This window comes from Nothoprocta perdicaria, unplaced genomic scaffold (assembly GCF_003342845.1).
Source record: "Nothoprocta perdicaria isolate Ctin4 unplaced genomic scaffold, notPer1 scaffold_1, whole genome shotgun sequence".
Taxonomy (NCBI): Eukaryota; Metazoa; Chordata; class Aves; order Tinamiformes; family Tinamidae; genus Nothoprocta; species Nothoprocta perdicaria.
Window position 1 is genome coordinate 3037152 of NW_020454093.1, and position 12224 is coordinate 3049375.

The 12224-nt window shown below is 40.6% G+C and overlaps 2 protein-coding genes across 3 annotated transcripts in view; one reads left to right on the top strand and one right to left on the bottom strand.

Moving 5' to 3' along the window:
- Window positions 1–24: 24 nt before the first annotated feature.
- ANKRA2 (ankyrin repeat family A member 2) lies at window positions 25–6630 on the bottom strand. Of its 2 annotated transcripts, none has more exons than XM_026036297.1 (9): window positions 6568–6630; window positions 5822–6204; window positions 4356–4514; window positions 3771–3836; window positions 2537–2634; window positions 2244–2369; window positions 1727–1793; window positions 1553–1633; window positions 25–514 (listed from the first exon to the last, which is right to left on the bottom strand). In XM_026036297.1, the coding sequence occupies exons 2-9, from the start codon at window positions 6102–6104 to the stop codon at window positions 459–461; spliced, it is 936 nt and encodes a 311-aa protein (XP_025892082.1). In that variant the 5' UTR covers window positions 6105–6204; window positions 6568–6630; the 3' UTR covers window positions 25–458. The 2 variants fall into 2 exon arrangements, with proteins under 2 accessions (XP_025892082.1, XP_025892089.1); XM_026036304.1 differs by having other exon boundaries at window positions 6564–6624.
- Window positions 6631–6994: 364 nt separating this feature from the next.
- UTP15 (UTP15, small subunit processome component) overlaps window positions 6995–12224 on the top strand; it is a 9043-nt gene continuing 3813 nt past the window's right edge. The window contains exons 1-7 of the mRNA XM_026038474.1: window positions 6995–7087; window positions 7409–7501; window positions 7607–7791; window positions 8911–9089; window positions 9523–9648; window positions 10221–10356; window positions 11261–11345. Of these exons, the coding sequence (XP_025894259.1) occupies window positions 6998–7087; window positions 7409–7501; window positions 7607–7791; window positions 8911–9089; window positions 9523–9648; window positions 10221–10356; window positions 11261–11345 (894 nt within the window). The 5' untranslated portion in view covers window positions 6995–6997. The remainder of the gene's footprint in view (window positions 7088–7408; window positions 7502–7606; window positions 7792–8910; window positions 9090–9522; window positions 9649–10220; window positions 10357–11260; window positions 11346–12224) is intronic.

Sequence of the window (12224 nt, forward strand, 5' to 3'; positions counted from 1 at the left end):
GGCACAATACTTTAACTGAAGATATCAAAAACATCACGCACAATGAACATTTGAGTCTATTAACAGTAAAGACATTTACCACCTATGGTACTATACCTCAAGCTCTAAACAAATTTCTTCTCTATTATACTCTATTATAAAGGAGATGAAGCTGGACACTTGGCACAACACTGCCTATTGCACTCAGGGTGAACATTTAGACAATCTAAACTGTTTTTATTCACAAAGTTTCACGTTGCACAACTGACACTTTTTTTTTTTAGGTTAAAGAATGACATCACATATTTCTATTAATAGAAACCAAAGAAGAGGAAGCACATTAAAAAGCTTACTGAAGTCAGTTAAATATTTAAACTGAGGTAAAGGTACAAAATAAACAACCCCTATCACTGATTACAGGGCTAAAAAGAAGTCCATATCTTCAAGCCAAAAGCTGAAAGCCACAGAAAAGACATATGTTATTCCTTGATATTTTGAAGTAGCTTCAATAAATGAGACTCAATAACCTGTTGAACTAAAGCAAAGAAGCAATCTGGTTAATGAGTGTTTAATATATTTTTAAGTCTTTAAGGTAATAGCATTTTTCTAGCAGACGCTGGCTTGCCCTATGCAGCCACTTAATAAAAACAGACAAGATGAAATTCCTGTGTTTGCTGCAGACCTTCAGAAATAAAAGACTCTCATAACACGAAAAGAATACACACCATTAAGGGAGATGATTCTTCTTCAAGGTTCTCTGATTTGAAGAGGCAGAGCAAACCACAAGTGAATTGTTAAGCTTACAAATGGAGAATAGACAAAAGTGCTTTTTAGGAACTATTACTATTGAACATTGATACTTAATTCTTGAAAGAGTCCTATAGTCTCATAGCTGTGAAACTACTGGCTACCCCAAAAGCACAGGGCTCTGTCTGGAGAAGCCATGCACGCAATTACTGGCTTAGGTTTGAATCTAGTTCATTTTTATAACTGCAGGGATTTCACAGCTTTCTAAAAGAAGGCAACGTGATGGGAAAAAAAGCAAAAAAAACCCCACAAAGACGCTTTGCTTCTTTCTTTTCTATGGGGAAGAACCAAATAAGGCAGCCTAATTGATGCATGCAGTATCATTATCTGCATCCAAAATTAACTTTCCTCTGCCAGAGCTAATCTGACAGGGGAATAAAGTTTTGCCAATTAAATCACCTCATGCCAGTCGAACCGAGCACAGGAGCAAGGGGTGAATGTCAAGGAGGGCTGCAGGCTGCTTCGTGCTCCCTGCCAGTGCAACACGCACTCCTTGTGCCAAGGAGCGGAGCAGCTCAGCCCAGCTCGCTGCAGGATGCAGCAAAGCTGATGACAGTTGCATGAGAGGTGACATTTACCTGCAGGGCACCTTGGTTTCTGAACCAGGGGAAAAAACACCTTATCCATTCATCCTTAAAACACTTAGCAGTATAAAAACTTTTAGGACAGGGATCTTCTTAAAAACCTCTACAAGCTCATTACAGCAGCTATGTGAACAAGGAGCAGTAAAGATAAAAATTACAGAATTTACATTTGTAATACTCACCACTCCGATAGCCCAAGGCGACAGCCAAATCCATGGAATTATAGCCAGCGTCTGTTTCAATAGTTGGATCAGCACCACTTTCTGTGTAAAACAGGAGAAAAACCAAACTCAGATTTCCGACTAAGAATTGATAGCACCTCATTAATGATGGTTTAATGTGCATAGCTTGCTTACCAAGAAGAATTTTTACACATTTCACGTGGTTCCCGTGCACTGCATAGAGTAGAGGTGTGCCTCCATTCTGCAAAAGCGTGGAAAAGCCTTAGGCATTTAATGGTTCAGGAGTCTGCAACTGTTATTTCTTGGCATAGCAGTAGGTATGTGTAGCAATAACAGAATTCATAGGCTTTATATATATATTTAAACAAACAAACAAAAAAAACCCAACAAAAAAACAGGTTCCAAGTTCTGGTTCTTCAACATCTTCCTTTTTTTTTTTTTTTTTTTTCTTTTGGTCAATTGTTTAGCTGTATGCTCATCTTCTACAAGGGTATCAATCTCATTGCTCTTTACACCCCAAAATCAGAACGGGACCAACTTCTATTTTGAAGAGCTTCCTACGTAAGTTTTGAAAGCCTCAGATATCTCAGAAGATTGAGAACATTTTTCAAGCCCAAGCCAGGACTGTGCCTTGTTTCCAGTTTCTGACCAAAGCACCATGACTTTGTAAATTCCAGAGAGAGAGACTTACCCAGTCATACTCATTGACGTCAACTCCACAGTCAAGCAGCATTTTGACAATATCTGTGTATCCTTTGCTGCAAGCCAGTGAGAGGGCACTTTCTCGCCCTTTCCCCAAGATCTGAGGATCTGCACCCTGAAATAATTAAAAGAAAAATCATAAATCAATATTTTTGAAGTGAGGTTTCACAAGGAACTTAGCTTTGATACCTCTAAATATGTAGCAGTGTTGACAAGACTAGAAATGCAAAATGAGCTCAAAAGTCAACCAAGAAATTTAAAATTATTTGTATTTTTCCTTACATTCTGAAGGAGAAATTCCACTACTGCTATCTGCCCATGAGCAGCAGCCCACATCAGAGGGGTAAAGCCTTCTTCATCCGTATGATTGATTACATTTTCTGTTTACAGAAGAAAATACATTTCAGTAATCCTTTCCACTGAAGCACTGTATGAGCTGGTAGAATGAATGTGTTGACATACCCATTGTCAATGCATCAGGGCACAGATGTGCCCTAACAGTCATTCTCATGGGAACTTACAAACCAAATGTTAATCCCAGTGATGATGCAAATATCCTCATACTGGGGGGGAGAAATCCAACAAGCCATATTAAAATTTAGATTTGTTTTTTTAATTCTGTAAATGAAGCTCTATTTTTACTCAAGAATGTTTAAAGTTGTTTGTAATCAGAGCTATTTCTCTGCCTCAGAAATAAATACATTCTCTATCATACTGTATAAAGTACTTTTTTTTCCAATACAGTGAAAGACACAAAATCTTTTAAATAATTAACTTGTAATATAGTTATTATAACCTCATCCCCAGGAAAGATTAGGTTATCAAATAGGGTGTTTTGTGGAAACAGGTAAGATCTACTTGTAGAAGACTGGGAAATTAGCAAAAACAAGTGACTGACCGAAGGGTTGATTTGAATTAATCTTTTATAGCAAAACCATTTCAATTTCCATTGAAGTGTTCCATTCCTGGAATATTTACTGAAAGCAAGGCTGATTACTAATAGTTCAACCAGAAAATACTATTTTATCTGTCCATTATATAAGGTTAAGATAGAATGCGTCGCGCTCCTACATTGCCAGTATGATCCATGTCTTAAATTACCAACGTATAGTTCTGTATGGTAACTGATGGAATACAACTGGAAAGCTTCCATTAACAGGAATGTGTTTTAAATTATAAGCTAAACTGGGAGGAGGGAGACAATTCCCCTGATAGAACTAACAAATTTTCCTCTCTCAGTTCTCATATCCTACCCCTATACCTGGGGAGCAGAGGGAAGAAGGGACTGACCCAGAACACCCACTAATGATAATAATTCATTAAAAACAAACATACAAAGGCAGCAAAGACACATAAAACAACAATCCAAATTTGCAAAGAAGAGATACTTCAAATATCCTTCAATTTGTAGCACATTTGGAAATTTTGTACACAGGTTTGGGGGACAAGTTCAATCATAAATTCCTCAAAGGAAAACAAAACACACAAAATATATACTTAACCTCCTTAGTCTTACCTTGTTCAATACGGGTAGCCAGGTACAGCATTTCCCCCTGAGCAGCTAGCTGGTGAACTGATAAAGCTTCAAAAACAGAAGCAAAAGCATATAGTATGCACATAAATTTTCATTCTGCTCCATTTGGAGTTACACTTAACATGTCCATTGCTTGCGTAGTACAGAATTTAAGATCTGAGAGCAGATTTCACCTTATTTCACCTTACTTTAAGGTAGTAATTGGAATTACCACCTCAAGAATTAATGTTTCTTTATCAAGCACGTAAAAATAGAGCTTAAGAAGAAACAGAAAAAACAAATCAAGTTTTCAAATAAAGAACTGGACCTCCTCTGGAAAACACACTTCAGTCATGCATTCAATACAGCAGACAGATTGCCATTTTAAGATTTGAACCATGAAATGGGTGACAAGAAATTACACAAGAAATTACATGAGAATTATGAAATTAGATATGAAATTAGCTCAGTGCTTTCTTCCTACATTACAATTCATTAAAAGACCAAAGAAAAATGGGAAAAAAAACAGGCAAGTAGCTAGCTTACAGTTCACAAAAATAATTAACAGTAAGGCAGGAGGACACTTACAATTTACAAGCAGAGGCGTTGTAGAGACTTCATTTCCCCTGTGTTTGTTAGTTAGGGTAGTCGACTGCTTTATTGGAGAGAAATGCTTAGTTGTTGATGGAGTGTAAACATGTCTTACTTGGATACCGGGGGAAGGAGAAGTATGGATGTTGCATTCAGCTGCATTGAACAGAGGAAATAAATATGGCTTTAGCGCTATTAAAAGCATTAAAAGAAATGCACAGGATCCAAGTCAAATTAGAAAGCTGCAGTGTCACCAGATCTTTAAAGCCCGTGCTAAGTAACCTATGTGAGCTAAAAGAATAACCTTTGTGGGTTATCAGGTAGGAGAGCATTTATTATCTTCATTAACGCTCTCCAGCCTAATGAACGTAATCCAAGCATGATCACAAAGATGCTTAGTTCATCTTTTTGCCTCCTGTCTGATCGATACAGGGCCTGACTGGACCCAACCTTCACTAAATTCCTCCACTAGGACTTTTCCCACTGTTGTTTGACAAACTTCTAACTGCATTACTAATGTCTTTGGAATATTTATCCAACAGGAATAAAGATTTTCCACAGCAGGATACTAAGTAAAACTTAAGAGTAACTCACTGTTTCTGTGGGGTTTTTTTTGGTACTTTTTTTTTTTTAAGCTAACAGTAACAAGATTTTATTACAGAATTTATGCATTGTCTTGGCTTCTAATTTGCAGGGTAGTTTTGGGTTCTGAGAAGTAGCTGAGAAGCCAACACTTTTAAAAAGATGAATGATTAAATACTAGGAAAGACAGCAAAGACTGAAACTCCATTACTGGCCAAATTGATTTGAGACTAGTGTGCACTAGTAATTAATGATCTGAAGTTAATTAACACGTGCACCAAATTCACGCTATAAAGAACTTCATGATTACAAAGCCAAGCACAGCTTTGGGAAGAACTATAAATAACCCTGGGCAACAGCATGAAAACCAAATTACATTTTCTTTACCATTAAATAGCTTCAACAGAGATGATTGCTATTGGTCAAAAGAAACACATTTAAGCCCCAGTTCTACTCTTTGTAGATAGCCCAGCCATAATAAACCCCTGATAACTCTGATGCAGTTGCAGGAGACTAGCTGCAGGAAAGAGCTTGCAGTACTGTGGCAATATTCACTGTCAAAGAGCGTGAAACCACATCAGCAAATCAATCACTTCAGTGACTGCAGGCCATATCAATAACAAGATCAACTGTATAAACTCTGTTATCATGGTACTTGTGAGAGGCTAAAGCACATCCCACAGAGCTGCTGAAGTTAAGATGCTCATATTAATATAACCCATACAATTATTAGCCCATTACTGAGTGCATATAATAAGAATTCTAAGAATAAGAAAAAACCATAGATTAGCACACACATAACAAAAGGGGAGGTTTTTAAACGTATTGGGATAATGGGATAGGACAATCCATACACAGCCATTTGTAGCATGAATTTCAACCTTTAAATAAGACAGAGGCCACTTCAAGGTCAGAGTTCACTTGGTCTTGAATGTTTTTACTGTCCTCCTCATTCAGAGATTTCACGAACCGCGAGCAGACGTTCATGTCAAATCTGTTGGGCAAGATGAACTTCATGCCCATGGCGACGCTCTGCGCGGGGCCCTCGTCGGCGCCGGCCTCCAGCTGAAGCTCCTCCTTGACGCCGGGCGCGGCGGGGAGGCCGTAGCCGCCGGCGCTCTCCTCGGCCACGGGCGGGACGGCGGCGCTCGCGGCGCTCGCCATGGCCTGGGCCGCGCGGAGCCTCTAGGTGAAACGTCTCGTCACGCCGTCCGGCCACGGCCTGGCCGTCCCCAGTGCAGAATGGGCGTTACAGCAGCCTGCCCTTAAACACAAATATGGTTCACTTGGCATATTATAACATTACACAATGCACAAGGGCACATCACGTTTCCTTCATTGGGGCTTGTGGCATTTTAGGTAGCCCCAAACACCACGAAATACCTATGTAACTACGGGCACAAGCCATGAGCCCAGTGCCCTCATCATTCCCCCCGTCCTCGTACTATTCCCTCTCTTTCCCACGTGGCTGTCCAAGCCAACCTCCACAATGAAGCAAACTGGAACTTCATTTAAGTAAAAATACCTAGTCCGGTAGTAACAAAATAAAGCTATATATACAAACAAATGCATACACATACATATATGTTATTTTTATATATATATACACACACACACACATACACACATATATTTATGCCAAGTGCTGCACAAGGCGTAGCGGCTCAGCTCTCGGCTCGCACGTCCCGTCACGGCTCTGGGTCCCCCGCGGGCACGTGGGCCAGCGGGCCGGGCGCAGCGCACGGGGACGAGGAGCGGCCGCGCGGAGCCGCTTCCGGCGCGACGCGGCCGCCATTGGGCAGCGGCGGCGCGCGGGGATGACGCGGCTCTCGCGAGCGCGTCGCCTTCCCTCCCGCGAGCGGGTCATGGCGGCCGTTGTGGCGCGCGGCGTGGCCATCGCGACCGTTACCGCGACCGTTACCGCGACCGTTACCGCGGCCGTTACCGCGGCCGCTCCGTGAGGCGGCACCGGCCTCCCCCGGGCACTCGGCTCGTCCCATCGCGGCGCAGGCCGGCCCGGCCCGGCCCGTGAGCGCGCGGCGCGGCCCGCGGGCGCCATGGCGAGCTACAAGCCGGTGGCCATCCCGGCGCACCCGCGGCTCGGCGAGAAGGTCACGCAGGACGCGCTCTACTGGCGCGGCTACAAGGTGCGCGGAGCGGCGCCGCCGGGCCGCGCTGCTGCCGCCGCCGCGGGGATGTCCCGGGCCGCGCCGGGCCGGGAGGGGGGCAGTAACGCGTGGGTAATGGATCATTCCTCACACCTGAAAAAGAGGCACTAAACGTGCATCCGGAGTGTGCAAAGCAGTGGAAAGCTGGCAGGAGAGAGGCTCGGTAGGATCCCCATTTTAAGAGTAAATGGTCCTGGTGTGGGTTTGAAGCACTGTGTAGGAAGAAGAGTAGGTTTAGTCCTACTGCTTTCGTTTTTGGCAGTGCTGCTGTGTATTTGGTAACTGTTGCAATTCTTTTAGACACCTGTTCAGATAAAGGAGTTTGGTGCAGTAAACAAGATTGACTTCTCCCCGGTGTCTCCGTATAACTACGCTGTCACAGCCTCCTCGCGGGTAGGTGTTTTTCTGTTGAGCTTTTCCTCAGGTTTTATAAATAGCCCTGTTTCGTTTGCCAGCTGGTATCGTGCCAATAAACTTAACGCCTTCTTGTTTTGCTAGATCCACGTTTACGGTCGTTACTCTCAGGAACCGATCAAAACTTTCTCTCGCTTCAAAGATGCTGCCTACTGTGCCACGTACAGAGATGATGGCAAACTGCTTGTCGCGGGCAGTGAAGAAGGGAGCATCCGCCTCTTTGATATCAGTGGAAGAGCCCCGCTGAGACAATTTGATGGTCATTCCAAGTAAGATGCTGTTGTTTTCTTCCTTATATCTATATGCTTGCTTATGCTTTTCTATATATGTCTGTGTATTGCTGAAAACCTTTACAACATTAATCTATGTTATATCCATCTGTCTCACATTTTTCTTGTTGAAGATCAGGTTGTAAACATCAGAATAAATTCAGTATGTATTCTTCTAATTAAAAAAAAAAAGTAGATGGAAGAATGTGTACATCTGAATTCAGGCAAATGTCGCTTATTTAATACTTGTGTGTGTATAATATTGTAGCTGTAATATATAAGTATGTGCATTCTGTTTGATGCTAGGAGAAACAGAGTTCTAAAAAATGGATTTAAAGTTGTGGGAAAAAAAAACCCAGATAGAGCAAAAATTCTTTTTTCCCAGGGAGTTGGGTGGACCAGGGGATGGAAGTGAAGGATCCTTATGTTCCAGGGAGGAGAAGAATGTTTGACATAGTGGTTTTACAGAGAGAACACAGTAGGAATATTGAGATTGCATAGATTGCTGTGTTGTGGAAAACTATATGTGTTTAATCTGTCTACAGCAACAGCAAAACTCCCTTCATGCTCAAAAGTGCACAGGCAGAACCCCAAAGAGTGCCTTGAAAATGCAGCTCACTTCTGAAAGTGTGTGCTGGAGCATTGTTTTATGTCTTAGCCCTTGGGTTAGCTGTACATAAATTTTAGGGTATCAATGTTTTTTGTTAAAGTTAATCTTTGTTGGGTTGTTACATTGGTAATGTAGGTGTGAATAGTGATTTTTTTTTTAAAGGACAAGAGGAGTTTCCAAATCAGTCTTAAAATGTAGTAACTATAAATTTAGAGTAAAATACTTCAGTAAGAAATAAACAATTTTCAGCTTTCAAAAAGATAATCGAGTATCCCCATAAAATCCTTAAGGCAGATCTTGTTGGTGCTTAGATCTGCACCTGTCAGCATGAGCAGCATGAGCTTTTTTTTTTTTTTTTTTTTTTTCTGTCTGAAAACATAAAATCTAAAGTATTTTAACTTCTAAAATAGATGAAATATTTTTCGTTAATAAATTCTATAGTCAAAAATAAGTGCACTGGAAACAAGTATGTATTTTAACTTTTGAATGTTGTGGGTTTTGTTTTCTAGAGCTGTTCATGTAGTGGGCTTCCTGTCCGATAAATACAGAATATTTTCTGGCGGTGATGATTATTCATCAAATTTGTGGGATATTCCAAGTGCTGCTGAAATTGTGTCATATAACGAACATTTGGATTATGTGCGATGTGGTTGCGCCAGTAAACTGAATGCAGATGTCTTTGTAACAGGTTAGTGTTTTATTTCATTTTTTTAAATGTATCTTTTGGATCCAACAGGAAAAAAATGGTTTCTCTTTGATTTATTTTAAATCGTGTGAATGGCATAACACTGATGCCTGTAGAGCGACTACTGCTAGAGATACAGGTTTTATCAGATTTTCTGGTCTCTGTTATGTTTACACTTGAGTATCTAAGGAAAATAAAGCTAAGATTTCAATTATATTTGATGCCTGACATGTTGATAGGCCTAGAAATGGAAGCTGTATACTGTCTGAAGACTATAAATCAACTCAGGCAAAACATTAGGTTTTAAGTGTATAGTTTAAAACTGTCTCTATTTGTGAGGAGCTCGTTTAGGTGGTGGCATTGGCCTATTTTAGATTTTGAAATAGTTTCAGTTTTGTAATTTCAGTTTTGTAATTTTGGTGTTGATTGATTACAGGTTCATATGACCACACTGTGAAAGTGTTTGATGCGCGAACAAAGAAGAGCGTCATGACGATAGAGCACGGGCAGCCTGTGGAGAGCGTGCTGCTCTTCCCCTCCGGGGGCCTTCTGGTGTCTGCAGGTATCTACATGTGACCTTAACTGGAGAAACATTTCAGCTGCTTAGCTCCTGTGTGAGGTTTTTATTTGGCAATGAAATGGTGACTTATCAGGTGGATTTCTTTGAGGCCTTTTGGGGAGTCTGTAGATCTGGAGAGCAGAGGTAGAGGTTTTTTGGTCTCTAATTTGTTCATTCTTATAGTGGATCAAAAACTCCAGTTTTTTATTGTCTAAATAAGGATTTTAAGAATACATAAGACAGGACTGTATCCTTCTTGTAATGATGATGCTTAGCAAGGCTTTTTAGCCTCCTCTTTCCATTGCATCAGAAGTCCTGACTCAGTACAGAGTCTTTTTTTTTTTTTTTTTGGTAAGGAGAATATTGAGGCATTCAGCAGTGTTTGCAGCTTCCTGAAAAAGGGAGCAAACTTGTCATCTATCTGCCTTATCCCTTGTTTTTAACGGGTGATGAGTAGGAATGGAAAGCTCAGTGTTGAAAGGGAGAGGCAGTATGTGCTCTCCCTCTGAAAACTTCTTCAGCAAAGCAGAATTATATATGCATCAAACACTGTTCTGTGTACTTCTTTCTCATAGGAGGTCGATATGTCAAGGTTTGGGATGTGCTAAAAGGTGGACAATTGCTAGTTTCACTTAAAAATCACCATAAAACTGTTACTTGTTTATGCTTGAACAGCTCTGGGCAAAGGTTGCTGTCAGGATCTCTGGACAGGTTAGTAAATTTTATGACTTCATAGGACTTAAATTCCTTAGGATTTCTTTTGTTGTCTTTAAAGGTAAAACATCAGGATGAAGATGTACAAATGATTTGAGCAGAGATGTTTTTAACTGTTACGGTTGTGATTTATCTGGATATAATTTATTTGGAAACATGTCTTCGATCTGGGTGTATGTTGCAATGTACCCTTACCTTTCACTCTTATTAGTCTGAAAATCAGTGGGGATTGCAGGTGTGTGACTCTTCTTACTTTAATGCAATCACTGTTAGATAAAACTGGTATTAGTATTACACAAAAATAAGTTTTTTTTATAGGTATCTGCTCAGTTGCTCCATGTCATCCAAACTGATTCAGGTGGAAGGGATGCATCAAGGTGCATGAGTCAAAAATGACCTCATTACAGGATGTCCCCCAGCTCCTCCACTCACCTCCTTTTGCTGACTACAGTTTTCTGTTGGTTATTTCCCACCTTCAGCTAAATCAGTAAACAGCAACAAGATTTTTTTTTTGTTTCAAGAAGTTGTAGCCAACTTTTCCATTCAAAACAAACAAAAGAAACAGCCCCCTTCCACACTGCCCAAATGTTTCCAAACAAGTGTTGCTAAATTCAGATGGTCACTACATCCTCCTCCTTTTTTTTTTTTTTTTTCCTATTCTTTCCCTCTTGCTGTCTTTTAGGGAGTGAGGATATTTCTTTCTTTACTTTGTGTCTTACTAGAATCTTCCTGTTGTCGCTGAGACAATAATGAGTAGTAAGTTTAGTCATAGTCTGAAAAAAGTGTTTAGAAGATCCTTTTCATTAAATTGATCTAACAAACCTTTAGAAAGATGAAATTCTTCTAAATTGTATTCAGTAAGGTATTCCTAACAATTTTTAATAATTACTTTTCTGTACAGGCATGTGAAAATTTATAGTACAACTTCCTACAAGGTAGTTCACAGTTTCAACTATGCAACATCAATCCTCAGTCTTGCATTGTCGGTAAGTTCATTAGAAACCTCCCTAGGCAAGCTCATTACTGATACCTTTTAAGTAACTGAAATAATTCTTTTGCTTTTGTTGCTTCAGAAGCAAATAGATTATTAGGTGCTTCAGACGAATGCTCTGCATACAAAACAGGATCACTGAATATATTTCTCTTTAGTAAAAACATAATAAATATTTAAACATAAGTAAGGCACCAGTTACTACCTCGTTAGATCAGTAAAAAATGTGTGTGTGAGTGTCTAGGACAGTATTTATCATGAGGAAAGTAGGGAGCGGACAAAGGAATAGCCATGCCTTTGGACTTCAAGAAGATTGTACTGATTTTTTGCTTTTCAGGAACTTTACGAGTTTCCTTTTACATCAGTCATAAAGAGATGAAGTAATTCATTTGTGATTGAAAAATCTGGAAGGGGATGAACCTTTCTTAGAAGTAGTCAGTGTCAGGTTGTCCGAGGAAGAAAAGAGCACATAGGGAATCAGCAGAGACAAACTTGTCGGCCAAGCAGGTGTCTCATTATCTTGGAGACAGAAAACAAGACACTCGTTCCTCCAAGCCTTTTGAGTTCCAATGGATAAATGACCTTCTGGGAGGAACGTTGGAGGCCAGCCCCACTGCTAGTAAACACTGCTGTTGTGCTGTTGTCTCTGAAATGGAGAACCAGGGATGCCAGCCCTCATACATTCCTGTTGTCCATGCCCTGAAGGGAACCCTAAGGAAAGCAGGAGTTCTTGCTAAAGAGTTCAGCCTACTTTAGTTCTACCTCAAATCAAACCAGTGTTGCTTCCTTCCTTCCTTCCTTCCTTCCTTCCTTCCTTCCTTCCTTCCTTCCTTCCTTCCTTCCTTCCTTCCTTCCTTCCTTCCTTCCTTCCTTC

Bases quoted from the DNA above. Each gene is read 5' to 3' on its own strand.
- ANKRA2 (XM_026036297.1), bottom strand. From the start codon at position 6,104: ATGGCGAGCGCCGCGAGCGCCGCCGTCCCGCCCGTGGCCGAGGAGAGC. The intron at 4,515-5,821 runs GTTGAAATTCAT...TGTTCAATGCAG, and splicing joins GGCCTCTGTCTTATTTAAAG to CTGAATGCAACATCCATACT. The intron at 515-1,552 runs GTGAGTATTACA...TCTTTGCTTTAG, and splicing joins CGCCTTGGGCTATCGGAGTG to TTCAACAGGTTATTGAGTCT.